General features: G+C 47.0%; 1 protein-coding gene across 2 annotated transcripts in view; it reads right to left on the bottom strand.

The window, feature by feature from the left end:
- The window catches only part of NFATC2 (nuclear factor of activated T cells 2), a 155,026-nt gene that overhangs the window by 69,430 nt on the left and 58,216 nt on the right, over window positions 1–27,380 (bottom strand). For both annotated transcript variants that reach the window (XM_030826421.1, XM_030826422.1), the window contains exons 4-5: window positions 17,835–18,037; window positions 16,341–16,513 (exon numbers count right to left, since the gene is read on the bottom strand). In XM_030826421.1, the coding sequence (XP_030682281.1) occupies window positions 16,341–16,513; window positions 17,835–18,037 (376 nt within the window). The remainder of the gene's footprint in view (window positions 1–16,340; window positions 16,514–17,834; window positions 18,038–27,380) is intronic.

Below are 27,380 nucleotides of genomic sequence, written 5' to 3'. Positions count from 1 at the left end.
GACATGCAGTGCACCTCGGGCCCCACCCCAGACCTGCCCAGCCCAGATCTGCACTTTTACAAGGAGCCCATGTGATTCTTGTGCACTATCAAGTTTGAGAAGCTCTGTTTAGCCCTGGCCAATTAGAATGGGAAGTTAAAAATACTGACACCCAGGCCCTCCCCATCCTTTTTTTTTTTTTTTTTTTTTTTGAGACACGGTCTTGCTCTGTCACCCAGGCAGGAGTACAGTGGTGGCATCATGGCTCACTGCAGCCTCCGCCTTCTGGGCTCAAGTGATCCTCCCACCTCAGCCTCCCGAGTAGCTGGCATTACAGGTGTGTGACACCACATCCTGCTTATTTTTGTAGAGACAGGGTTTTGCCATGTTGCTCAGGCTTGTCTTGAACTCCTGGGCTCAAGCGAACTGCCTGCCTCGGCCTCCCAAAGTGTTGGGATTATAGGCATAAGCCACTGTGTCCAGCCCAGGGCCCAATTCTAAAGCAAGGTCTCTCAACCTTGACACTATTGCCATTTGGAGCTGGATAATTCTTTGTTGTCAGCAGGCAGGGGGTGTCCTGGGCATTGTACAATGTTTAGCAGCATCCCTGGGTTCTACTTATCAGATGCCAGGAGCACCCCCCAGCTGTGACAACCAAGATTGTCTCCAGACAAGGCTGGATATCCCCTGGGGAAGAGGGGTGCAAAATTATCCCTGGTTGAGAACAGCTGTTCTAGAGATTCTGACTTAAATGGTCTGAGGATCAGGACCCCAGCATCGTTTTTATCTTAAAAAAAATAAATAAATAAATAAATCTTCAAGCCAGGTGCGGTGGCTCACGCCTGTAATCCTAGCACTTTGGGAGGCCAAGGCAGGCGGATCTCAAGGTCAGGAAATCAAGACCATCCTGGCCAACATGGTGAAACCCGTCTCTACTAAAACTCCAAAAAAAAAAAAAAAAGAAAGAAAGAAATTATCTGGGCATGGTGGCATGCGTCTGTAATCCCAGCTACTCAGGAGGGTGAGGCAGGAGAACTGCTTGAACCGGGGAGGCGGAGGTTACAGTGAGCAGAGATCATGCCACTGCACTCCAGCCTGGCGACAGAGCGAGACTCCTCTCAAAAACAAAAAAAATCTTCAAATGATTCCAAGAGGCCACGGCCAGGTTTTATCTGTGGTACCATCACTGCAGGGTAATACAGGGCCCTGGGAGCTGCAAGAGAATACATCATTAACTGCTGCTTGGGCTCCGGGGTCAGAAAGCCGTCGTTTTGAGTCCTGCATCTGCCATCCCTGCTCTGTGACCCTGGGCAAGTCACTTCACCTGAGTCACAGATGCCTCCTCTGTGAAGTCATAACAGTACCTGCCCTCATGGGTCTGCTTCAAGCAGTACAAGACCCTGCATATGAATATATGGACGCGGTCAGTACATAGACGGTAAAATATCAAATATCAACCCAAATGGTCATGCATGGATACACAGATAAACAAAGCATGGTCTATCCACGCAGAATATTACTCAGTCATGAAAAGGAATGAAGTGCTGGTTCCATGCCATGACATGGGTGGACCTTGAAACCATTAAGTGAAGTGAAAGGAGCCAGACACAAAAGGACAAATGGCATATGACCCCATTTATGTCAATCGGCCAGAACAGGCAAACTCAGAGAGACAGAGAGCAGATCGGGGCTCACTGTAGGTGGAAATTGGGCAGTGCCTGCTTATATGTGAGGCGTTTCTTTTTCTGGTGATAAAAAAAAGTTCTGCAGGCCAGATGGGGTTTTCTCAGCCTGATGTCACTCTGTCCAGGTTCAAGTTCTGTCTTCATAGTTTACTAGCTGTGTGGCCTTCGAGTGGCAGCTCTCTGTGCCTCAGTTTCCTCATAAGCAAAAATGATAAAGTTTGGCTGGGCGTGGTGGCTCAGGCCTGTAATCCCAGCACTTTGGGAGGCCGAGGCAGGTAGATCACCTGAGGTCAGAAGTTCGAGACCAGCCTGACCAATATGGTTAAACCCCATCTCTACTAAAAAATACAAAAATTGGCCGGGCCTGGTAGCATGTACCTGTAATCCCGGCTACTCGGATGGCTGAGGTGGGATAATTGCTTGTACCCAGGAGGCGGAGGTTGCAGTGAGCCGAGATCACGCTACTACACTCCAGGCTGGGCGACAAAGCAAGACTTCATCTCAAAAAAACAAAAAACAAAACAAAACAAAAGTTCTGCAACTACAGAGTAGTGGTAGTTGCACAATATTGTGAATGTACTTCATGCACTGAATTGTATACTTTAAAATAGCGAAAATGGTAAATTTTATGTGTATTTTACAATAGGAGAAAATATCCTACATAAGGCAAAACAGCCCATGCTTAGCACACAGTAACAGCTGAAGACATGATGGTCTTTGCTATCGCTGACTTTCAAAAATGCCCCTCTTTTTCTTCCTAAGTTATTTTCAAAACACTTTATTTGCTTAAACCCTTAAATCATAGCCCTACAGCAAGGAAGACACTATTACTCCCATCTAGAGAGGAGAGGACAGATGCTCAGAGCTCAGCTTCAGTGAAGGGCAGCACCTGCTCTTGGTGAAGGCTACAGTGTTGGACACCCCCCTGGGTGATCCTTGTAGGGGTTTTCACAGCTCTGAGCCTCAGTCTCCCCATCTGTAAAATGGGGCTGTTAACAGTCCCACTTCACAGGTCATTATGAGGATTAAATGAGCTCATCAAAAGTGTGTCTGGCTTAATAAACATGGGTCAGCAAGGTTAGCAACAATAAAAGCTGTAGCTTCTGAGAGGCTGTGCCAGCCACAGACACTGTTGTCTTATATATTTTACCATATATGTACCAAACATATGCATGTGTGTACACAGGTCACCTCTGTGGTCACTGCTGTTCTCAGTGAATCCTGAGCCATAACCCAGGTTTTTGTTTTTTTTTTTTTAAATAGAGACTGGATGTAGCCATGTTGCCTAGGCTGATGTCAAACACCTGAGCTCAGGCGATCCACACGCCTCGGCCTCCCAAAGTGCTGGGATCATAGGCATGAGCCACTATGCCCGGCCCAGGTTCCTTGACCCCAATTGCCAGTGTTTCTCAAAGTGTGGCTCCCAGGTCACCTGCAGCAGAATCTTCCCCCAGCAACGCAGGGTCAGAAGGTGCTAGATAAAAATGCAGACGCCTAGGCCACATCCCTCACCCTCTGTGCCCCAATCTCTTGGGCAGAGGCCAGACATTTGCATTTTAACAATCTTTCCGGGTGACTTGTCATGCACATTTGCTTAAAAGCTAAAAATAAAAAAATTACAAAAAAAAAAGAAATAGCCAAAAAAAAAAAAAAAAGCCAAGTTCCACACTTAAGAGGCCACCTGAGGACGGGGAACTCCTCCAGGGAAGGCCCCAGTCCTCAGAGAACCCAGAGGCAAAGCAATTAGCTTTTGAAAGAGGAACTGAAGCCAGCGCACAGCAGCCCAAATTACCCTCCTGAGCTCTACTTCTCTATTGCTCTCTGATGCAACCTCGGTCACCTATGGCTGCTAATTGGGGTGACAGGTCCAGGGTGGGTGGGAGGGCTCTCAGGAAGCCCAGTGGGCCTCCCAGGCTTGCACCCACCCTCCTCATCAGTCCCCCTTTCTCCCATTCATTTCTGAGATTGCAAACCGCACAGCCTGCAGTTTTCCAACCAAACTAGGCACCTCGCTTTTAAAGTCATCTGTGAGGGCCTGGCTCAGGCCTGCGGGTGAAGTCTTGACCTCTGCCTCCAGCTTAAGCTTCAAGGTGGCCCCTGCAAAGTGACTTCCCCAGGCTTCCCTCCTACCCCTGGATTCTGGCACATCATAAAGTGGCTCGGGGGGCTCTTGTATTTTACGAGCTCTGAATCAACAGGACGCTGTTGGTTTAACCAGTTTGGGTGTTTACTTTCTCTTGCAACTGTGCCCACCTGCAGCACAGCAGCAGCCACCGCAAAGGTTCAGCGAAGAAAACTTACACCAGCACAGGGTTCCCCCACATCAGCCCAAGTGGGCCTGGAAATGGGATGTTATTGCCTGACTATCTGAAATTCGCCGTCAAGCCGGGTGGCCAAGAATTACAATCTATCCAAGAACCTCAGGAGAGACTGGTTAGAGAAATTCGCTCCTGCAGAGAGGGCAGGTTCTGTTAATAACAGCGGACAGGCTGGGCGCAGTGGCTCACCCCTGTAATCCCAGCACTTTGGGAGGCCAAGGTGGGCAGATCACTTGAGGTCAGAAGTTTGAGACCAGCCTGGCCAACATGGTGAAACCCCATCTCTGCTAAAACTACAAAAAAAGTTAGCTGGGCGTGGTGGTGCGTGCCTGCAATCTCAGCTACTTGGGAGGCTGAGGCAAGAGAATTGCTTGACCTGGGAGGTGGCGGTTACAGTGAGTTGAGATTGCACCACTGCCCTCCAGCCTGGGTGACAGAGCAAGACTCTGTTTCAACAATAAAAATAAATTTAAATTTAAAAAATAACAGGCCAGGCAGGGTGACTCATGCCTGTAATCCCAGCACTTTGGGAGGCTGAGGCTGGCAGATCACCTGAGGTCAGGAGTTTGAGACCAGCCTGGCCAACATGATGAAACCCCATCTCTGCTAATAATACAAAAAAAAAAAAAAAATAGCTGGGCATGGTGGCATGCACCTGTAATCCCAGCTACTCAGGAGGCTGAGGCAGGAGAAGTGCTTGAACCTGGGAGGCAGAGGTTGCAGTGAGTCGAGATCACGCCACTGCACCCCAGCCTGGATGACAGAGCGAGACTCTGTCTCAAAAAACTAAAAATAAATAGCAGACAATTACAAATGCTATAAAGACTACAGATTGCAGGCACATCATATACACATTTTTAAAAATATTATAAAATACCCACACCAGGAAGCAATTTAGGGTTCACACGTAAAAGTAACATTCTAATTTTGGGATTTTGAGTAAGACACTTAATTTCTTTGCCTCTGTTTTTCATCTATAAAATGGGAATATCACAGCACTAACCTCACTGGGCTGCCTGCAGATTACGTGAGCTAATCCATGGCCTGCGTGGCATCTCATCAGGACTCAGTGAATGTTAGTTGTGTTTATTTTTATTGCTAAACTTCACGAGACCACAAAGCAGGAATCACTCCCATTTTAGAGGAGAAGACATTGATCCTCCCAGAGGAGAAGGAATAAGCTTGGGAGCTCACAGCAAATGGAGAGGCAGAATTTGGAGCTACACTGTGGGATTCCACTACCCCATGGGCCCCTCTGCAGTGAAACGGAGGACTTCGTGGGAAAGACACCGGCCAGCCCAGGCAAGAAGGTTCCTCCCATTGGTCATCGTTCTGGCCCAAGCACTGAGCAACCCTGGCCTCGGTGCTCCAGCTGCTGTCAGCCCTTCTTGTCTCTGTATCAGGCCCCATCCTTGGCCGTGAGCCTGGTCTGGCTGGGTCTGGCTTGGCCCAGAATGTGCTGCTGACTCAGGCATCTCCCGGGAGAGGCTGTGAGCAGGGCCAGCAGACAGGCCCCTCAGCCTCCACTCTGGCTGTTCCCTGGGTCTTCCCTGGGAAGTGGGAGAGTGGGGGGGAACCAAAACCTCCCTTAATGTGGGGCTCACCTCTTTGAGGGAGCCACTAAGTTCCACAGCAAGGGAGTGGGGTATGATGTGTGCAAACGCATGGGACACACAGTGAGTGACAAAGTTCTAGCTGTGGGCCCCAGTGGGGGGGCCTCGGCTTCAGCTTTCTCATATGGAGAAATGCAGCAGTAGCGCCCCTCCTGTGAGACTTTCCTATCTCATCCACTCCACAGGACGTCAGGGAGAGTAGCAGCTGCTGTCTCTCCTCCGATCAGATCATTACTCTACCATTCCGATGTACCAACAGGCACCCTCTTCAGAATATTCCCAGATCCAGTGGGAATATTCTCAGTGATCCAGAGCTCATCAGCCCAAAACCTGATGAGCTCTGGATCACTAAGGAACCCAGGCAGCCTGGACAGAGAAAAGAGGACGGCTTGAACCCCAGCTCTGCCCCTGCCTTGCCAGCCGTGGGACTGCAGCAAGTCACTCATCCTTCGGAGCCTCCGCCTGCAGGCGCCCACACCCTGCAAGGGTGCTTTTCTATGCCTCCATCACTGGCATGTAATCAAATGCTTCTGAACAAATGAACTGAGCAAACGTTTAAGATGGGCCTTCTGAGGTTATGATGAGGATGGAAATGAGTTAACCTCAGTGCATCTGTGGGCACATCGTAGGTGTTCAGAAGGGCACTCTGCCTTCCCAGCTCCCTCATAACTAGCCCAGTAAAGGGCCGGGCAGGTAACTATTTCAATCAGCACAGAAGCCACCCCAATCCTGGGCTCTCCAAAAAAAACAACTTTCCTCCACTCACTCATCAGCTGGCCCACCCCACTGGGCCAGATAACTATCGGGGTTCCTTCCCAGCAGCAGGGTGTGTTGCAGGCTGTCTGCTCGACTCTTCACACCGGCCTACTGCTGCCTGGGTTTCAGACTCCTGCAGTGACAGGGTGTCAGCCAGAGGTATGTAAAGCCTGCTTTACAGAACTACGGGAGGGCTGCAGGCAAGAAAACCAGATCTGTCCACGCTGGGCCACCACAAAGGAGGCACTCGAGTTACCCTGTGGGATCACGTCTGGCATTTACTGTGTGAGACACACACGCATTTAACCGCCACCCCGAGGGAGGTACTATTATTCTTCCCATTTTACAGATAGGGAAAGCGAGGCACAGAGTGTTTCAGTAATCTCCCCAGGACTAAGCAGCCAGTAAGTGGCAGAGGCAGGATTTGAACCCAAGCTACCTGCTCCAGAGCCCACAGTCCTAACCGCCACTCTAAAATGCTTTTCCCCATCATGTGGCTTTCTGGCACTTCTGAAATAGGGCTTCTTGGTCACTTGCCTTGGAGAGCAGAGGCTGACAAAGGCCTGGCCAACCTGCTTTCTGCCCAATGCTCCAGTTTCATCCAAGAGTTACCACTACAGGATCTTGAAGGAGACAATCTAGTGCCGGAGGGTGGGGGGATGGGGGGTGGGGGATGGGGGGTGGGGGGATGGGGGGTGGGGGGATGAGTGGTGGGGTGGGCAGGTGCGCACAGCCCCCTGGAGGCCCTTGAGCTGGTCTCTGATTTATAATGAGATGATGCCACCCTTTGGGTTTCTGACCCAAATTAATCTATCACTCAATATGTAGCTAAGCCTTGATGCCCCGAGGCTCAGTGGGATGCAACGTCACCACTGGCTTGTCCCCTCACTAGCTGGATGGCCGTAGCCAAGCTCACTTCTCCATGCTACAGTTTTTCCAGCCTCTTCTCATACTGATTTAGCCACAATACAGAAGGTACTTGACACACAGCAGGTGATTAATAACTGTTCATTTCTCTACACCTCTTCCCTGTCCTGTCCCTCTCATCTTCTTTCTTCCTTCATTCTGCCTTCAAGTATTAATTAGCACCTACTATGTGCTAGGCTGTGTGCTAAATGAATATTAAAATAGAAATCACAGCTGGGCGTGGTGGCTCAGGCCTGTAATCCCAGCACTTTGGGACGCCAAGGCAGGTGGATCACCTGAGGTCAGGAGTTTGAGACCAGCCTCGCCAACATGGTGAAACCCCGTCTCTACTAAAAATAAAAAAATGAGTCGGGCTTGGTGGTGGCCTCCTGTAGTCCCAGCTACTCAGGAGGTTGAGGAACGAGAATCGCTTGAACCCGGGAGACAGAGGCTACAGTGAGCCAAGATCGCACCTGGGTGACAGAGTGAGAATCCGTCTCAAAAAACTATATATACAGAAATCACATCATGTCAACCTCCTACTTGGAACCCATGGCTTCCCATCCTAATTAGAATAAAATCTGAATTCCCCAGCCTGGGCTCAGACCTCACGCTCAGACCTCACCTCCGACCCCTCGCCCCACCTGTAATACTCCACACAGTCCCCCAGGGTTACCTTTCTCCTCCCTGGAGACCCCGAGCTTATCCCTGCCTCGGGGCCTTTGTACTGGCTATACTTCCCCATGGGCCAATCACTCAGGTCCTGGTGAACAAGCTCCATCCTCACAGGGGCCTTCCCTGATCAGCATGACAGACACATATTTAACCAGCCTACCAACATGGTGATGTTGCTGTTCCCACACTCTCAAGCCACCAACCCGTGGTCCTTGTTATTTTCATCATGACACTTGGCTCTCAAATGATGTCTTTGCTTGTTTACTGTCTGTCTTCCCCACTAGAATGTAACCTTTGTGAGGGCAGGGACTTTGTTTTGTTCAGGGCTGTATCCCTAGTGCCCAGATCAGTATATATCACATGCCAAACGTATTTTTAGTTGAAAGAATAAATACTGGGAAGCCCACAATAATGACATGGTCATTTCAGCTTCCGGCAGGAGCAGCTGAACAAGATGAGCATTTCTGATTCACAAAGCGAAGCACAGTCAACATGCCATTCAGGCCTCCCTAATCCTTATTTGTTTTGAGATAGAGTCTCACTCTGTCACCCAGGCTGGAGGGCAGTGGTGCTATCTCGGCTCACTGCAACCTCTGCCTCCCAGGTTCAAGTGATTCTCATGCCTCAGCCTCCAGAGTAGCTGGGTTTACAGGCGTGCACCACCACACCTGGCTAACTTTTGTATTTTTAGTAGAGATGGGGTTTCGCCATGTTGGCCAGGCTGGTCTCGAACCCCTGACCTCAAGTGATCTGCCCACTTCAGCCTCCCAAGGTGCTGAGATTCCAGGCCTGAGCCACCACACCTGGCCCAGGCCTCCCTCCCTAATTCTAAGGGTTTCCTGAAGCAATGCTGCATTAGCACCCAACCCCCAGCTAGACCCCGGAGAGTAAAGTGAGGGATAAAACAGAAGGTGTGCAAGAAGCATCGGGGTCGTAGGTTTTCTAATCTTTTGCTTTCAGAAAAAAAAAGGCATAAGAAATAGCTGAATTTCCATAGGGAAAACAATGGAGCTGGACCCTACCCCACATGATACACAAAAACCAACCTGCATGGATCAGAACCCCAAACATGAAACCAGAACTGAAAAGCTTCCAGAAGAAAATGTAACAGAATGTCTTTGCTACCTTCAGATAGGCAGAGATTTCCTGGAGGAATGCAAAAAGTACTAATCCCAGAAGAAAAGAAAATGACAAATTTGGCTTCAACAAAATAAAATATGAATGTTCATAAAAAGACACTACCTGGGCTGGGCGCAGTGGCTCACATCTGTAATCCCAGCACTTTGAGAGGCCAAAGCGGGCGGATCGCCTGAGGTCAGGAGTTCAAGACCAGCCTGGTCAACATGGTGAAACCCCATCTCTACTAAAAATACAAGAATTAGCTGGGCATGGTGGCAGTCGCCTGTAATCCCAGCTACTCAGGAGGCTGAGGCAGAAGAATTGCTTCAACCCGGGAGGTGGAGGTCACAGTGAGCCGAGATTGCGCCATTGCACTCCAGCCTGAGCAACAAGAGCGAGACTTAGTCTTAAAAAAAAAAAAAAAAAAAAAAAAAGACACAAGACATTACCTGAAAATAAACAGGTAAGCCACAGACGGGGGGAAAATATACACAAATCTGACAAAGGACTTATGTCCAGAATATATGAAGAACTGATGCATATTAACAATAAAAATATGAATAACCCAGTTAAAAATGGGCAAATATTTGAACAGACAATTTACCAAAGAAGATACATAGGCCAGGCACGGTGGCTCATGCCTGTAATCCCAACAGTTTGGGAGATGGAGGCAGGTGGATCACCTGAGGTCAGGAGTTCAAGACCAGCCTGGCCAACATGGTGAAACCCCGTCTCTACTAAAAATACAAAAATTAGCCGGGCATGGTGGCGGGCGCCTGTAATCCCAGCTATTCCAGAGGATGAGGCAGGAGAATCACCTGAAGCTGGGAGGCAGAGGTTGCAGTGAGCCAAGATCACGCCATTGCACTCCAGCCTGGGGGACAAGAGTGAGACTCCATCTCAAAAAAATTAAAAAATAGAAGATACATAGATAGCCAACAAGCACCTAAATCATTAGTCACTAGGGAAATGCACATTAAAACCACAATGAGATCCCATTTTACTCTCATTAGAAGGGTTGAAATTTAAAAGACTGACAATACCAAATATTGGTGAGGATGTAGAGTAACTGGAACTCTCATACATCCTTGTTCACAGTGGAATATGATGTTGAAAATACATAAATAAAAACATACACATCCAAGTCCATTCCTAGGTCATTTACTCAAGAGAAATGAAAGCATTTGCTCACAAAAGGACTTGAGTAGGAATGTTCATAGTAGCCTTATCCATAAACCTAAGCCCCGGGAACAGACCAAATTTCTATCAATGGTAAATAAACAATTGTTATATTCATGCAATTGAATAGTAGTGCTCAGCAATAATTAGGAATGCATTACTGAATAACACCACAGCAGTGACAGATCTCAAAAATAACATGCTGAGCAAAAACAGCCAGACCCAGAAGGGTACACACTGTATTAATTCCATTCTATAAAGTTCTAGAACAGGGAAGATTAATCAACCGTGATAGAAATCAGAACAGCGCGGCCTCCGTGTGTGGGCTTGAGGCGGCGGCCTTGGCTGAAGGGACATGGGGAACGTTCAAGAGTGAAGAAAGTGCTCTGTCTTGAGTGGTGGTTACGTGGGTATATGCGATTGTCAAAAATCACTGAACACTTACAATCTGTGCAATCTACTTCATCTTAATTATACCTCCATAAAAATATATATGTCACAAAGAGAGGCAGAGAGGGAAAACAGCATGTGAGAAAATCCATTTTCTAACCCACACCCCATACCCACTCCCAAGCCCTGCAAAATGAGCAAAGTGAATTTACATTCTGTGCCCTGAGCTGGCAGGGCTTTATGTGAAACTGCTTTACATGTTTTCTGAAATACACTGAGCAGAGAGGCCCATCTGCTGGGCAGGGAGAAAGCCATGGTGGCTTGGGCAGAGCTGCCTGGAGACATGGCTGGAGAGGTTCTGTTAAGTTCTCACAGGACCAGGTGTGTGCCTGTGGACGTCTCCTGTCCCATTGCGGCCTTTTTCTCCCCACTGGGCAGTGTGGAAATACAGCCTGGAGACCATCACTATGTGCTGAGCCCCAGCAAACACTGCCTGGTTCCATCTTTATAGGACAGAGACTGACAAGTAAACTGGGTTGTCAGAGCACAAAGGGGGGGCACCCCATACCGTGTGGGGTCAGGGAATGCTTCCTCCTTGAGGAGCCATCTAAACAGGGGCCTTGGATGAGGAGGGGTTAGCCAAGCCACTGAAGGATGGGGAGGGGCGGGCTCCAGATATGCATCTCTCAAAGTCCGCCCCACATCAGAATCACTGGGAGACCTCGGGAAGCCCCCAAGCCCAGGCCACATCCTGACAACCAAATCAGAGTCTCCAGGGTGGGACCAGGACGTCAGTATTTTTTTTTTTTTTTTTTTTTTTTCTGAAACAGCATCTAACTTTGTCACCCAAGCTGGAGTGCAGTGGTACAATCCCGGCTCACTGCAGCCTCAACCTCCTGGGTCCAAGCAATCCACCCACCTCAGGCCCCCAAGTAGCTGAGACTACAGGCATGCACCAGCATGCCTGGCTAATTGTTTTTGTAGAGATGGGTTTTCACCATGTTGGTCAGGCTGGTCTCCAACTCCTGAGCTCATGCGATCATCCAGCCTCAGCCTCTCAAAGCGCTGAGATTACAGACGTGAGCCACCGAGCTTGGCCGGGCATCAGTATTTTTTAATACAACTCCCGGGTAATTCTAACATACAGTCAAGTTTGAGATGTTCTGGGTGGAGGTGACAGTGTGCAAAAGCCAATATGTCAGAGAAAGATCCCAATGCATTTGGGAACTGAGGAGCAGACAGGAAGGGAAGCCAACAAATGCAGTTGAGGAAGTGTAGTGGGTTACATAGTACCCCCCTACCCGACTCCTCCTCCCTGCAAACTTCACATCCACCCACAACCTCAGAATGTACCTTATTTGAACCAGGGTCTTCACAGATATAATTAAGGTAAGAATGGAGATGAGATCACCCTGGATTAGGTCTAAACTCAGTAAGTGCATCCTTGTAAGCAACAGAAAAAGATACACACAGAGACCCAGAGAAGGCCATGTGCAGACAGGGGCAGAGACTGGAGCAATGCAGCCACAAGCCAAGGAAGGCCAGGGAGACCAGCAGGCACCAAAAGCTGGCGGGGATGGCACCGGCGGTTTCTCCCCTGAGTCTCCAGCAGGAACCAACCCTGCCGACACCTTGATTTCAGACTTCTGGCCTCCAGAACAGTGAGAGAATACATTTCTGTTGTTTCAAGCCACCTGGTTTGCAGTCATTGATTATGACAGCCTAGGAAACTAACATTAGAGGGAAGCAGGCGCCGCTCTACCCCTGCAGGGAAAGTGGAGCTGAAGCTGACAACACCGAGGAGGCTGGGCTCAGGTGGGAATGAGGCTGAGCAGGAGGAGAGGGGAACTGCTCCGTGCCAAGTGGAGAGGGGAGGGCAGGCTCCTGCAGCTGCTGTCTATCATGGGTAGGCTTGTTGCTCGGGAAGACAGGGGTGATCCCTCTGACCTCTTCCATACTCCAGAGAAGTGGGAGGTGCGGTCATCTACATGGAGTGGGAAGGGGTGGGGGCAGCATTCAGAGGCTGGGAGACTGGAGAAGGGTCAGGTCAGTCTTCGTGAGAATAAGGAAGGGAGCAGTGGGGGAAGCTGGAAGGATCTCCTCAGCAATGCTGAAGCCCTAGTGGAAATAGAAGACTGGAAACACGAGGGTGCCAGTCTGTGCAAAAGTGAGACTGCAGCTCTGGCCAGCTGGCACGCAAATAAACATAAGTCACCTGCACTCCTAGCAAATCACTCCACCTTCCAAAGAGCTGCCTCTGGTAGTTTGTTCATGTTGTTTCTGCTAGCATCGGAGAACTTACCCTTGATCCCTAAGACAGTACATAAAAGGCATCTCCAAAGTAAATAAATTAGCCTTGCAAATAAGTACCAGCCCACAAAGTGTTTTTCTCCCCAACTCACTCTCCCTGTCATTGGAGACTCTGGCTTAGTCAGTATACACTGTCTAAGGGTATACTGTCATTAGTAACAATGTATTTTACAATACTCTGCCAGCGCATGTTACTGACTAATTGCTAACATGTGTTTACTGACTACCTCCCTATGGATTATACAGTAAGTAGTCAGTAAATATTTATGGACCTACTAGGCACTGGTCTAGGGAAACAGAACAAAGAAGTAAATAGAAATGACAGAAGATTATTAGTGAGAACTAGAGTGACCAACTGGTAGCTCAGCTTGGTATTGCAAGAGAGGGTGGGTTATGGGAACCAAAAGAAGAAGGGATTTCATAGAACCACAAAGTTGGAGACTGGCTTTCCTACCTACCAAGTAAAAACAGGTGAATCACCTTACCAAGAAGTCTCAGTTTCCTTCTCTGTCAAAAGAAGGCAGGTCGATCAGGCAAATGCCTTTTTAAAAAGAAAAGAAAACAATTTTCAATGTTCAAACAGCTTTCTAACACCCTGAAGATCTTGCTGGAGGTACATGTGGTTAAGTGATGATCCTCAAAGTCTTAGATCGACATAAGATAAGTTGCCTTGAGAAACCCGAAGAGAGGGAGGATCAGGGGCTCCTGTCCCCACCTTGCTACAAACCCCAGTCTCATCCTGGAAAGTGAGTCATTTGCCAGAAAGGGGAGACCTTACCTGCTCAAAATCCCCCAAATCACTGCAAGTTTCCTTCCAAAAACATCTTGAGAGGTTCAAAACCGAGACCTTGGTGGGGCAGCCACTATGACCAGCATTTGATGGACAGGAGCGGGGTCTACTGAGCTGAGCAGGAGAATTCCAATATTTCTAGTAATGGGGTTTTCAACGTGTTTTCCCTTGGTATCTACTATTGGGTCTTTCTCTTCTAAGATCAGAATACAAGCTCACCACCAATTCAGACTGATCCACATCTTGACTCAAAAGGCTGAAAGAAATTAGAGTGACTCTTCATTCATTTCCAAAGACCAACCAAGACCAAGTTCTGGCTACTCTCCCAAAGAAGGGACCATCCTCTCTCCTTCCTGACTTTTCACCATGAAGGCTAGGCTTTCCCACCCTCTTCTGCAGAAAATACGCTTTCCCTTTGCATGTTAGTCTTAAGACTATCTCTTATTAACAGAAGCTATCTGTAGATATTTTCTGACCGCAGAGCATTTTGATTTTTTTACCATTTTTTTAAATCAGGATATTTTTTGGTTTATTTTTAAAAACCAGAAGATTTCCAGCGCCAGTTGATAGATGCAGCAAAGCACGATGGCACAAGTTTACCTGTGTAACAAACCTGCACGTCCTACACATGTACCCTGGAACTTAAAATAAAATAGGCCAGGTGTGGTGGCTCACGCCTGTGATCCCAGCACTTTGAGAGGCTGAGGTAGGTGGATCATCTGAGGTCAGGAGTTCGAGACCAGCCTGGCCAACATGGCGAAACCATGTCTCTACTAAAAAAATACAAACAATTAGCCAGGCATGGTAGTGGGTGCCTGTAATCCCAGTTACTTGGAGGGCTGAGGCAGGAGAATCACTTGAACCCGGGAGGTAGAAGTTGCAGTGAGCTGAGATCGTGCCACAGCACTCCAGCCTGGATCAGAGAGTGAGACTCCTTCTTAATAAAATAAAATAACCAAATTATTTGATCACATTGAGTCTATATTCCCACGTGGAAATACTGGCTGCAGTTGAGTAGCAGCAGCACATTTAGGTAGCGAATGTCCCCAATCTCCACTATTCCCTGATGTCTGCCACCCAACCTACCCCATTCATTTTCACAACCTCCCTGGCCTCTGTAGGAAGTTGATATTGTGACACCTAGTTATGGTAAGATGTCCAGCAAAAAGGAAAAAAAAATCCTGAACCATAATTTAATATGGAACATGATTAAAACAGCATAAAACCAAATGTTCTTAGAAGAAAGAGACTTTAAAATAATAGAAACAGTTTTTGTTTCTGGAACAATGCTTATTTTCTTCTTCTTTACGCTTTTTTTTTTTTTGAGACAGGGTCTCACTCTGTTGCCCAGGCTGGAGTGCATTGGCACGATCTCAGCTCACCACAACCTCCACCTTCCGGATTCAAGTGATTCTCCTGCCTCAGCCTCCCAAGTAGTTGGGATTACAGGCGTGCACCACCACGCCCGGCTAATTTTGTATTTTTAGTAGAGATGGGGTTTCACCATGTTGGCCAGGCTGGTCTTGAACTCCTGACCTCAAGTGATCCACCAAAGTGCTAGGATTACAGGTGTGAGCCACTGCGCCTGGCCTCTTCTTTATGCTTTCTAAAGTAACTTTTAAACTTTCAAACACTGAGCAGATAATAAGTGTTGTCACATCTAATTGCAGAGATTAACTACAAAACTGTGTTAACATATAGGTAGACTTTAAACTTAGGTATAAAGTACGTAAGAACGAGCTCAAAGCTACTTATTCTTTTGAAACCTGGTAGAAATGTGCCAGGTTTCTGCTCAGTGTCCTTCCAAATGGCAGATCCTGGCCACTTCGTATCAGATTCTGAAAATCTTCTGCAATGATGCAACCATCTGTCTAGGTGTCCTTATCCTCTCCAGACCGTAAGCTCACCCCGAGAAAGTGTCCTGCTCATCTATGGATCCCCAACCCCTGGCATAGTGCAGGATACAAAATAGACCTCAGTCAACATGCAGAGATGGGCTACGGGTGGGAGACAGGGCATGGCTCCCGCGTGCAAAAGCCCCGGTTCCAATCCCAACCCTGCTACTCTTTGGTTGTGTGCACAATTTACCCCCTTGTGACTCTACCTCCTCATCTGTAAAATGGGCACACTGACACCAGCTAGTGCCAGGGATTGCTGTGAATATTCATGCTGAGTACTTAACACTGTGACCAGCAGAGTCAAAGCTCAATGAGTGAGAGCTGCTGTGGTTTGTTATTATTATTGAAAGAATAAAGAAGGAAAAGAACAAAGGGCACCATGTACAGCAAACTGACTCCAAATACATCTATCCTTTAAGACCAGAATGATATTTACACATTTCAAGTCTTCTAAAGGAAGCTTTAGGCTACTTATTGGCCCTATTATTTTTAAATTTCCTGTGAGGCCACAAAACCTTCCAGAAGTCAAAGAAGCAGCAAGAGAACACTGTAATGTGCTCTGTCTCTGGCCCCTCTGGTCATCTCAGGCTAGTGTAACCCTGTGGGTCCCACACATTCCCTCAGGCCACCCCGGGTACCTCGCCTAGAATACATTGCTCCCAGGGGAAGCCCATGTGCCCTACGCTTTCCAAAGAAAGACCGGGCCCCGGGGCCCAACTTACAGCACTCGATGGGGTTAGATGCAGTCTGTAAAGAGACGATTCTGCCACTGGACTCTGGGATGTGAACTCGGAAAACCAGCCTCACCCGCGTGTTCTTTCTTCCAATGTCCGTCTCGCCTTTCCGCAGCTCAATGTCGGCATTTCTAAGCTTCAAGATCCCCGCACAGTCGATGCTGCCAGGATGTTAAGAACCCCATTGTCACCAACTACCTTCAGGAGCAGGAAAGATCACCCCCAAAACTGCCTTAGGCAGCCAAAATAATTCTACAGCCAGTCACTGGGGGAAACTGCAATACACTCACATAAGCATTTCAGCCAGGAATGTATACCAAGATGGGGGTAAACGATACTTAACAAAAGCAATTAGAGAAATTCCCCAGTGAAAATTACTTTTCTAGGGAGATTTTTCATGCCAACTCTTCTACTCTCAAAAACATCTGAAAAACTCTATGTCACTGGGGAATATTGATTGTGGACTATTCAATAGATAAGAGTCGTGAATCAACGTGAAATCTCTTGAATTGAATAAATGTACTGTGACTGTGTAAGAGAGCATCCTTGCTCTTAGGAAATGCATCCTGAAGTATTTTAAAGTAAAGGGGCATAAAGTCTGCAACTACCTCTCAAACAGTTCAGGAAAAAATGGAGAGGTGGGAAAGAAAGTGCTGGAGCACAGGTGAAGCATGTTAATGCCTGGGAAAGCCAAGGGGGCAGGATTCAGGAGTTCTTTGTACACTTCTTGCAGTATTTCTGTAAGTTTGAATTGATTTTCCCATCCAAAGGTTTTTTTAACCCCAAAACATGTGCAATGGTTCCCAGATTTTAGCCACAAGCATATTAGCTTTGTGAATTTGGGCCTCTCTGCATCATTACTTAATGATCTCTCTAGGTCAAATTAATTTTTTAAATATAAGTAAACTTAACCTGATCCCATGCAACATAATACAAAGATTCACGAGTTCTTCCTCCCAAGACACATGCATATACTGACATATTATACTTTTTTTTTTTTTTTTTTTTTTTTTGAGACAGTCTTACTCTGTCACCCAGGCTGGAGTGCAGTAGCGTGAGCTCGGCTCACTGCAACCTCCCCCCATCAAGTTCAAGCAATTCTCCTGCCTCAGCCTCCAGAGTATCTGGGATTACAGGTGCCTGCCACCATACCCAGCTAATTCTTGTATGTTTAATAGAGATGGGGTTTCACCATGCTGGCCAGGCTGGTCTTGAATTCCTGATCTCAAGTGATCCACCCGCCTCAGCCTTCCAAAGCGCTAGGATTACAGGCATGAGCCACCACGCCCGGCCTACATATTATGCTTTTAAAATGGAAACATTTAAAACAGAAATCACAATGGGTCGATGGATCACAGACTGAGAACTGCCATCAACAGCTGCCTCCATCAGTTCCGTAGAGTCCCCTCTCCCAAATCCCTGCCACCTGCCCCTGGCTCGCTTCTCCATGAAGACCCGCCGCCCTCAGCTCCCAGCCCTTACGTTGCCCTCATGTTGTTTTTGGGTTCCAGAGGGATCTCCAGGACTTTGGTGTTGCCCACAATCTTCTCATAGCTGGTGGTGGTGACAGTTTTCCCCGTGATTCGGTGCACCTGGTAGAAGGCGTGCGGCTTAAGGATCCTCTCATCAGCTGTCCCAATGAAGATCTGAAGTCCCAGAGGCTTGTTTTCCATGTAGCCATGGAGCTGGTGGGGGAGAAAACAAAATCATTAAGATGGGGGGTGTGGTGGCTCTAATCCAAGAAACAAAAAAAGACCAGAGAGCTCATGGGCAGCAGAGAGAGTATGGGATTTCTGCAGCATCTGGAAGAATGGAGAACTGGAGACAACCTTGATGTCCAGCAAGACAGTAATGCTTGGATAAATCACAGGGATCCCCTCTAACACTGAATATTAAGTGGCCACTAGAAAGAATACAGTAAGTCAGAATTGCATTTATGGAGAAACAGCCAGAAATTGTGCTTAATTGATGACTGAGGGTGGAAGGAGTGCTGCATAGTAGTGAGGATAATTGAAATTAACTGCAAATAAACTGAAAGGACAAACATAGAGCTCTTGATAGTGATAGCCTGGGAAGATCAGAAGAAAGAACTGTCACTTCTTTTTTTTTTTTTTAGACTTTAAGTTGTAGGGTACATGTGCACAACGTGCAGGTTAGTTACATATGTATACATGCCCCATGTTGGTGTGCTGCACCCAGTAACTCGTCATTTAACATTAGGTATATCTCCTAATGCTATCCCTCCCCCTCCCCCCACCCCACAACAGGCCCCGGTGTGTGATGTTCCCCTTCCTGTGTCCATGTAGAACTGTCACTTCTTATATGACTATATTCCAATGAACAAAGTCTGATTGTGTAACTTTAAAAAAGAGTGTGACAAAAATGCCATAGTCTAAGTCAAAAGATAAGTTAAAGACTGAAAGAAAATACGTGCAACATATAACACATAGAAGATTAGCATATAGAATATATGAAGAATGCCTATAGTAAGTAAAAGATTCCCTGGCCATCTATTTAGAATTGAATCCTAATCCCAATGGCTTTCCCTATCTCCCTCTCCTACTTTTTAGCCAGTCCAACACACTATATATTTTCTTGATTCCCTTTGCCTGAGTCTTTCTCCCAGAACTAAACTGTCGCCTCTCTGAGAGCAGGGATGTTTGTCTGGTTAATTTGCCACCAAATCTCTAGCACCTAGAATAACGCTTGGCACATAGTAGGCATTCTAGTACATATTTGATGAGTGAATTAAGAAGGCTATCCAACAGAAAAAAGAGAGTAAGATATTTGAACAGGAAATTCAGAGAAAACAAATGACCAGTTTGACTTCTAAACAGAAAAATGCAAATTAGACAGCCATGAGATACCACTTTTCACCCGTTAGATTGGCACACATGTAGATATTTGATAATATCAAGTATTTTGGAGATTGTGGGGGAACAGGCACTTTTATGCAGAAGAGAGCAATATAAACTGGTATAACTATTTTAAAGAGTATTAGAGCAACAGCTTTAGTAAAACTACATAAATAAACACTCTTTGACCCAGTAATTCCACCTCCCGGTGTGCACCCTAGAGAAACATTGTATATGCAGGAGACACGTACAAAAATGTTTACAAAAACAAACAGAATAATGAACAATGAGTTACATCAATAGCCTGACTACTAATAGGACATGCCTAGGCTATGATACACTAAGAAGCACTTTAAAAAATAGTAAGGTAGAAGTCTATGAACCAACCCAGAAAGATCTAGGACACACTGTTGAAAAACAAAAGCAATGTGTAGAAAAATACATACAGCATGATACAACTTAAAAAAATGCAGAATGTTTTCCATCCATCCAGTTATAATAGAAAAAGGTGTGAAAGGATGTGCTCCAAACTGACCACATCATCACCTCTGTGAATGGAGAAGAAGCTCAAGATTGAGAAGGTGATCAAAGAGGATTTTGACTTTATATGCCATGTTATAGGAAGAATAGATTCCTAGAAACCTGTGAAATATTTAAAATATATATATATATATATACACACACATATATATACATATATGTGTGTGGGGTGTGTGTGTGTATATATATATATATATAAAATAACAAGAGACAAAAGGACATTGATCTAGAGTTTGATGATGTGTTCCTGTCTTGTCACTGAGTGGAGAAACACTACACAAATCATTTAATCTTTCTGTGCCTCTATTCCTTTCTCCACTAATTGAGTGGGACTACAAGTGGCAACACACGAAGAGCCCACTCTGCTCAGGAGATCCTTCAGTAGGATGTCCAGTCACCTGCTAAAAGGCAAAGTTGCAGGGTGATGAATGATTACATATGGTCTAGAATTGTGCTATCTAATGCAAGAGCCACTAACCACATGTATATATTAATTAAAATTAAGTAAAATTGAAAATTCAGTTTTTCAGGTGCACTAGCCACATTTCAGTGCTCAGAAGCCACATGTGGCTAGTGGCAGCCACAATGAACAAACAGCACAGACACAGAACGTTTCCATCATCACAGAAAGTCCTATTGAACAATGCCGGTCTAGAAAGATGGCATGCTCATGTCCCCTTCTAAAAACCAAACAGAGAGGCTGGGAGTGGAACTGTGCTAGATGATCACCTTTTTCATAATCTGCCAGACACTTACATAAGTGTCTGACACACACCTGACAGGCGGCCTTGGGCCAAGATGGAAATCCAAGTCAGAAGCCCCTTATCTGAAGAACAGCTACTGTACACAGTAACAAAAATCAAAAGAAGGGCAGCATTGAGAAGAGATTTTGTTTTTGTTGTTTTTGCTTTGCATTTGAGCCCAAGACAAATATATTTTCTCATCTCCTCTCCTGGATTTATCAAGAGTTGATATCAAGAAGAAAAGTAGAATGGAGGGTGAGCCCTGATGATGTGGAGCTGTTTCCTCCTCAATGACAGAAGAGCAGAAATCGCCTGCTGGGTGTACTCAAGGTAAACAGGCAGGGAACACCTGGAGATAAAATCTATCGTGTCCCTACAGCTCCACGTGAATCCGGCCATTTCCATCCCCTCTCTTGTTGGCACACCTGCCCGAGCCACCATCAACCCTCATTGGAGTGACCAGCACTGACTGCCTAACTTACCTCTGGCTGGTCTTTCACAGAACAGCTCAATGATCTTTTAAAAATGCAAATCGGATCCGGATACTCCCCTGCCTACAACCCTCCAAAGACTTCCTGTGGCCTTAGAATAAAATCCGAACTCTGCGTGATAGTCTAAGAGCCTTCCAACAGCCCAGCCTCTGCCTTCTCCTCCACCACCCCACTAGGCTCCTGCCAACAACCAGCCATCCTCCTGTTCCCAGAGCACACCAAGGTCTTTCTGACCTCAGGGCCTTTGCACAAGCCATTTTCTCCACCTAGAATACTCTTCCACTAGCACATCTGGGTTTCAGATCTTCAGGTTTTTCCTGAACCAGATTAGATACATTCAATGCTAAAACCAGCTCTTTAGGCGTTACAAGAACCAATCATTAAACCTATAGGAATTTTAAGAGCCAGTTGACACCACTTTGGTCACTTTGGCATGTACATTTCCAGCCATCGTGGGAATATTTACACCACAAAAACTGACAAATGCTATAAATCAGGGCTTTTTTTTACCCCTGGAAAATTGGATGTTAAGCATTTACTAGCACATCACTGGAATATTTACTTCATTAACATCTGAAATTTCCTTGTTTAGTTAGTTATTTGCTGAACACCTCTCTCTCCTGCCTGAACGTGAGTTTCACAGCAGTAGGAACCTTGCTATCTTGTTAGCATGGTCAACGAACATTTGTTGAATAATCTGTCACCATCAACAGTAATGCAGCGCCAGGCATGATGGCTCACGCTTGTAATCCCAGCACATTGGGAGGCCAAGGTGGGTGGATCTCTTGAGCCTAGAAGCTCAAGACCAGCGTGGACAACATGGCCTGACCTGTCTCCACCAAAAATTCAAAAATTAGCCAGGCATAGTGTCGCACGTCTGTAGTCTCAGCTGCTTTGTGGGGCTGAAGCGAGAGGATCAGTTGAGCCCAGGAGGTTGAGGCTACAGTGAGCCACAATCATGCCACTGCACTCCAGCCTGGGTAGTAGAGCATGACCCTGTCTCAAACAAACCAACAAAAAACAGTAATGCAGCAGTGAAAGCATCTGTTTCCCTCATGCCGCACACCACACTTGATGTTTTACACATCTCACAACAATTCCATGTAAGATGGGCTCACTGCTACCCACATTTTACAGGTGAGGAAACTGAGGCTGCTAAGGTCAGGCAACTTGTCCCAGTCAACACAGTGAGCATAGGGCAGAGCCAGGCTCCAAACTCCAGCCTCTCAGGCTCCAAACCCACCCGCTTCCCTGCCACCCTCGCCCTGTCCTCAGCGCCTGGTGGATTCCACTCTGCTCTTTGACTACAGGTCAGAAAGGGCAGGTCCTCAAAGGGAAAATAAGCAAGTGCTAAGGTGCAACATCAAGAATGTGCTTCCTGGGGCCAGGCATGGTGGCTCATGCCTGTAATCCCAGCACTTTGGGAGGCTGAGGTGGGCAGATCACTTGACGTCAGGAGTTCAAGACCAGCCTCGGCAACATGGCGAAACCCTGTCTCTGTGAAAAATATAAAAATTAGCCAGATATGGTGGCACGTGCCTGTAATCCCAGCTACTCAGGGGACCAAGGCAGGAGAATCACTTGAACCCGGGGGTTGGAGGTGGCAGTGAGCCGATATTGCACCACTGCACTCCAGCCTGGGTGACAAAGCAAGACTCTGTCTCAAAAAAAATTAAAAATAGAATGTGCTTCCTGCCGCATAGGAGAGAGAGTGGGGGAGGAAGGAGGGAGAAAGGAAGGGGCACAGAGGGAGATGAAGGGAGAGAAACAAACAGCAACCTAAACAAACAAAAACGGTAGTTCCTTGAGAGACAAACCTCTTTAGGAAAGCCAAGAATGACCTCTCTGAGTTGAAGAGCAGCCTCTGGGTTGAGCTGGGCTGGCTCATACAATGTGAGCAGATAGAATCCACCTGGCACTGGTGAGGGTCCCTTCCCCGCCTTCCCGGGTAACACCAGAAAGCAGTGTGGTATAGCTGAAAGCACAAACTTTTTTACTTTGGGTCAGACATATCTCAATTTCGATGCCAGCTCTGCTTCTCGATGGCTGTGTGACTGTGAGCAATCGCTCCACACCTGAGTTTCCATATGCTCAGATAAAAGGGGGACATCACCACCCACCCTGCAGGCCTCTTCTGAAAGGCGAAATAAGGTGACCTTTGTTGGGCACCAAAGCACAGCACACGGTAGGTACCCATGAAACGAGAACTTTCCTTGTCATCAGAGGATGACGCAAATCGAAACAGGGAGGTGATATTACAGAACTGAATGGAAGGGTGAAGAATGAATGTGAACAAAGTGAGAATCAACGTGAAGGCCTCCCATACGGGAAAGCCCGGGCACTAATTCCAGTCTTCTCAGTGGGCTGGCTCAACAGTCGCTGGCTTGGAGTGTCAGAGGAAAGAGGGGCCAGGTGAAGAAACCTCGCCATCTTTCATGAAAGGAATACTTCCCGTCCGCCCTCCATCCTCCCCTCCTGCAAAAGGTACAGAATGTGCCCAGAATCCCAACTGCTCAGCTGCCTCATTCTGGAAGAGCCTTCCTTGCCAGGTCCCTGGAGGTCTGATGAGAAGAACAGATAGCCATTTACTTGCTTCTCCAAAAACTCAGTGATTTGGGTTTTGCAAATAGAACTTGATGTTTTGAGATGACATGATCTGCCCTTCAGGTTCCAAACTCCCCACCATCCCCATTTTCGGGAGACCTCGGTCAGGAGGCTTTGGGGTGGCCTTTCAGGCTTCTCCAAAGGTGAGGTCTTCTCGGTGGCCTGGACCAGCCGGATCACACTCCGGGCACAACAGACACATTCTGCAATACAGGAGCTCCACGTCACTGGCCTCCCAAGCAAAGGAAACGCCACTTCCTGCAGCCAAGGTGAGAGCGAAAGTTTTCTGCTTCTTGTAATTTCCCAGGCGGTTGAAAAGGTTCCAGGAAGAAGCAGTGCTTCTAGTGCACACCATGAAGGGCTGAATGCACGAGAGGGGAGTGTCTGTGGCGTCTGTGGGGGTGGGGGCCCAGGCTGCAGCTTGGTGCGACTTCCATCCACCAACCTTCCCATCAAAGGGACCCAAGAAGCCAACTGCAGGCTTGGGGGCGTCGTTCTATTAATAATCCACTCTGTCCCCTTGTCAGCTCAGCTACTTGAAAAACCAGATCTGAGGAATGATGTGTGATTTAGACATCCTACCACAGTTAGCTATATAAATGACGCCATCCAACCTCATCACAAGGAAAACTTTACACCCTCCATAGGTGAAGACCTTTCTATACAGTGTATTGGGATCGCTTGCAAACATAGCTAATGTAATCTCCACAACAATGCTCAGAGAAGAGCAGTGTTATCCCATTTTTAGATGCGAACAGTGAGGCTCAACCAGGTTAAGTAACTCGTTCACTATCCTACAGGTCATAAGTGATCAGGTGGCAACAGCCTCCATTGGCCCTGTTTGTTTCTTCTGTTTTATGGCTGATTCCTGATTCAGAAAAAGGCAAAATCCCCCCACCCCCAGCCCCTCAAGTCTGGCCTATGCATTTTAAGACAGGCAAATCCACCCCACCAGCTCAGCAATAAGAACCCAGCGACGCACAAACATGGCCTCCACATGTCAAAGACCCTCAGCGTCAAAGAGAAAGCTGTTCAGATTCACCCCCTACCTGCCACCAAATTCAAGATCTGCCTATTCTTAGTAGCAACTTAACTGTCCTGACACAAAGATAAAAAGGCATCAATATCTGTTGATTCTTGCTGTTCCTTTTTTTTTTGGTGTAAAGTACTAAGAGTTCACTCATTGCAGGAAAAAATAGACAAGATAAATTACAAAGAGAATACCCCTTGAAAATAAGTAAGCATTTGAGTGTACATCCTTCCAAACTTTTCTTTCATTCCAAACAGTTTTATTACTCATTTTATTTTTCCTCTTAATTGACAAATAACAATTGTATATATTTATGGGGTACAATGTGTGATGCTTTAATATTTATTTACATTGCAGAATGATTAAATCAAGCTAATTAACATCTCCATCACCTCACATACTTATCGTTTGGTGGTAAAAACATTTCAGATCTACTCTTAGCAATTTTGAAATACAGACAATGATTATTTACTATAGTCACCATTCTGTACAAGAGATCATTAAAGCTTATCCCCCTAACTGGAGTTATCTACCCTTTCGGACTTTTCTTCCAGGCATATAGATCAACATATTGGCATTCAAGTTTATGTATTGTCTCCATTGACTAAGACGGTCATGTGTTCTTGTCATTGAATCTTGCTTTATGAGAATCTCAAAGAACTACATGGCATATCCCAGGGTTCAGACAAGCCCAAGGCCAGTGAGGTCCCCAGGACACACGATCTGAGGGGGCATTCACTATCAAGGTCCAGCAAATGCAAGGTGGGCACCTGAGAGTGAGTCCCACTCTACATTTGGCCCCCTGGTGCCTCTCTTCCCGCACCCCAGCCCCAGCCCTTACGTGCCCGTTCTGCCTGTGGATCCCTGCAGCCAGTTGCGCATTTAGATGGTTCCCAACTTTCCCCCATTACAAACACTGCAATAAGAACCCTTGCAAGTGGCACGTCTCTGAAAACGACTCTGCTATCAACTCTTCTCAGGGCTTTTTAAATACTCTTAGTTGGACAATTCCAATCCAAAATGTGAGACTGATTTTCAAAATGGCAACGGGCCAAACTATTTTGAATTTTACTAAAATAAAACATTAATGATGTTAAGTAGCATTTTTGTTGAATTTGAAATATTAGGAAATTGCTATCATCCTCAAAGATTTCACTCTGAAAGAAAGAAAAAGCTCAGGGTGGGGGAGAAGGCCGAGCGGGAGGGTGCTGGGGAAGAGGGCTGCAATTCCCCATGGCCATGCAGCACGTGGGGAGAAAATTTTTTACAAACACACATGGATCCCAATTCAGTATTTATTTTGGGGTGCAAAAGTTGCAGCACGTACCTGCCATCCTAACCCCCCCTTCCACCCCCCCCCCACACACAGACACACACACAAGCAGACCAGGCACACTTCATCCATGACTTGACTCTCACCCATTCCAACCAGCCATGACTGTGTGTTAATCACTTCAATAAAAACCCTAATTCTTGATACCTCTCTCTGCCTCCATCCCATATTAGATCCATCTCAAAGCCCCATCAATTTCATTCCCTAAATCCCACTCAAATTTGCCACCTGTGACTCCTCCCATCATTTCCACTCTAGTGCCCTGGTCAAAGAGGGGACCCAGTCTCCTTGCCCACCCCTCTCCCTCCACCTACACACAGTCTTCTTCACATAGCAGTCCAGCTAGAAAGATCCTTAAAATGGTAAGTTAGAGCTTATGCCACCTCTGCTAAAATCTACCCAACAGCAAACATCTTCCTTGCATCAAAAAGCCCGAGTCCTTACCATGACTCAGAAGATCCCATATGATCTGGCCCTGCTTCTCCATCTCCCACCCACCCTTCTTCCCTCCCTGCTGCCCCCCATGACAGCCACACTGGCCTTGTCACCCTCAAGAGAGCCAGGCACCCACCAGGCATGTGCCTGTCCCTGCATCCCAACACTTATCATGCCCTCAGCTTGAAATGCTCTCCCCTCATGACCCTCAGGGCTCACCCCACTCTTCATTCAAACCTGTCCTCAGGTGACCTCTCATCAGAGAAGCCTTCCCAGACAGCCGCACCCCAATGTGACACCCCACGCCCTTCCCACTCTCCCTCCACACACCCTACCTTAAGTTGCATCATCCACCTGACGCTTCCCTCCACCTGACCCCACACGTGATAGTTATTTGTTCTTTGCTGCCTCCCCACTAGAATGTCAGTCCCCCGGGGGCAGCACCCCATCTTTCCTGTTCATGGTGCAGCCTCAATGCCTAGAGCACCACGCAGGTGTCCAACGAGTGAGCAAGGCTAGAAGGAAAAGTCTGTGACATCATGGGAGGGGCCGGAGCAGCTGCAGTCTCCCCAGATCTACCCCTCTCCCATGACAAAGAGCTGTTATACGCCCACACCGGCTTCTCTCCAGCTTGGGCAATAATCCTCCCGGCCCACAGAGACCATTGTGTCACAGAGCCTTGTCCTGCTCGGTGTGGGCCCGACTCAGCTGGTTGGACAACTGGTGCCTGGGCTGCCCTGTTCCGAACAGAGGTGACAGCATCTCCAGGTATGATGAAGAAGGAGCCCTGCGCCTGCTTTCTGACCCAGCTGGGATCCCACTGGCTGGATGTGTCTTCAGTCCAGCAGGAGGCCACTGTGATCAGCCATCCTGCTGATAGTGGCACATTTTGAAATTACACAGGGAACCATAAAAAGAGAATTAGACATTCTGGACAGGCTTGAAAACCAAACAAGTCAGGCTCTCTCAGTGTTCTAAATTAAGAATCAAGTCATTC

This window comes from Nomascus leucogenys, chromosome 13, assembly GCF_006542625.1.
Source record: "Nomascus leucogenys isolate Asia chromosome 13, Asia_NLE_v1, whole genome shotgun sequence".
NCBI lineage: Eukaryota > Metazoa > Chordata > Mammalia > Primates > Hylobatidae > Nomascus > Nomascus leucogenys.
Note: the sequence above shows the minus strand (reverse complement) of the source record. Positions and strands in the feature narration are given on the sequence as shown.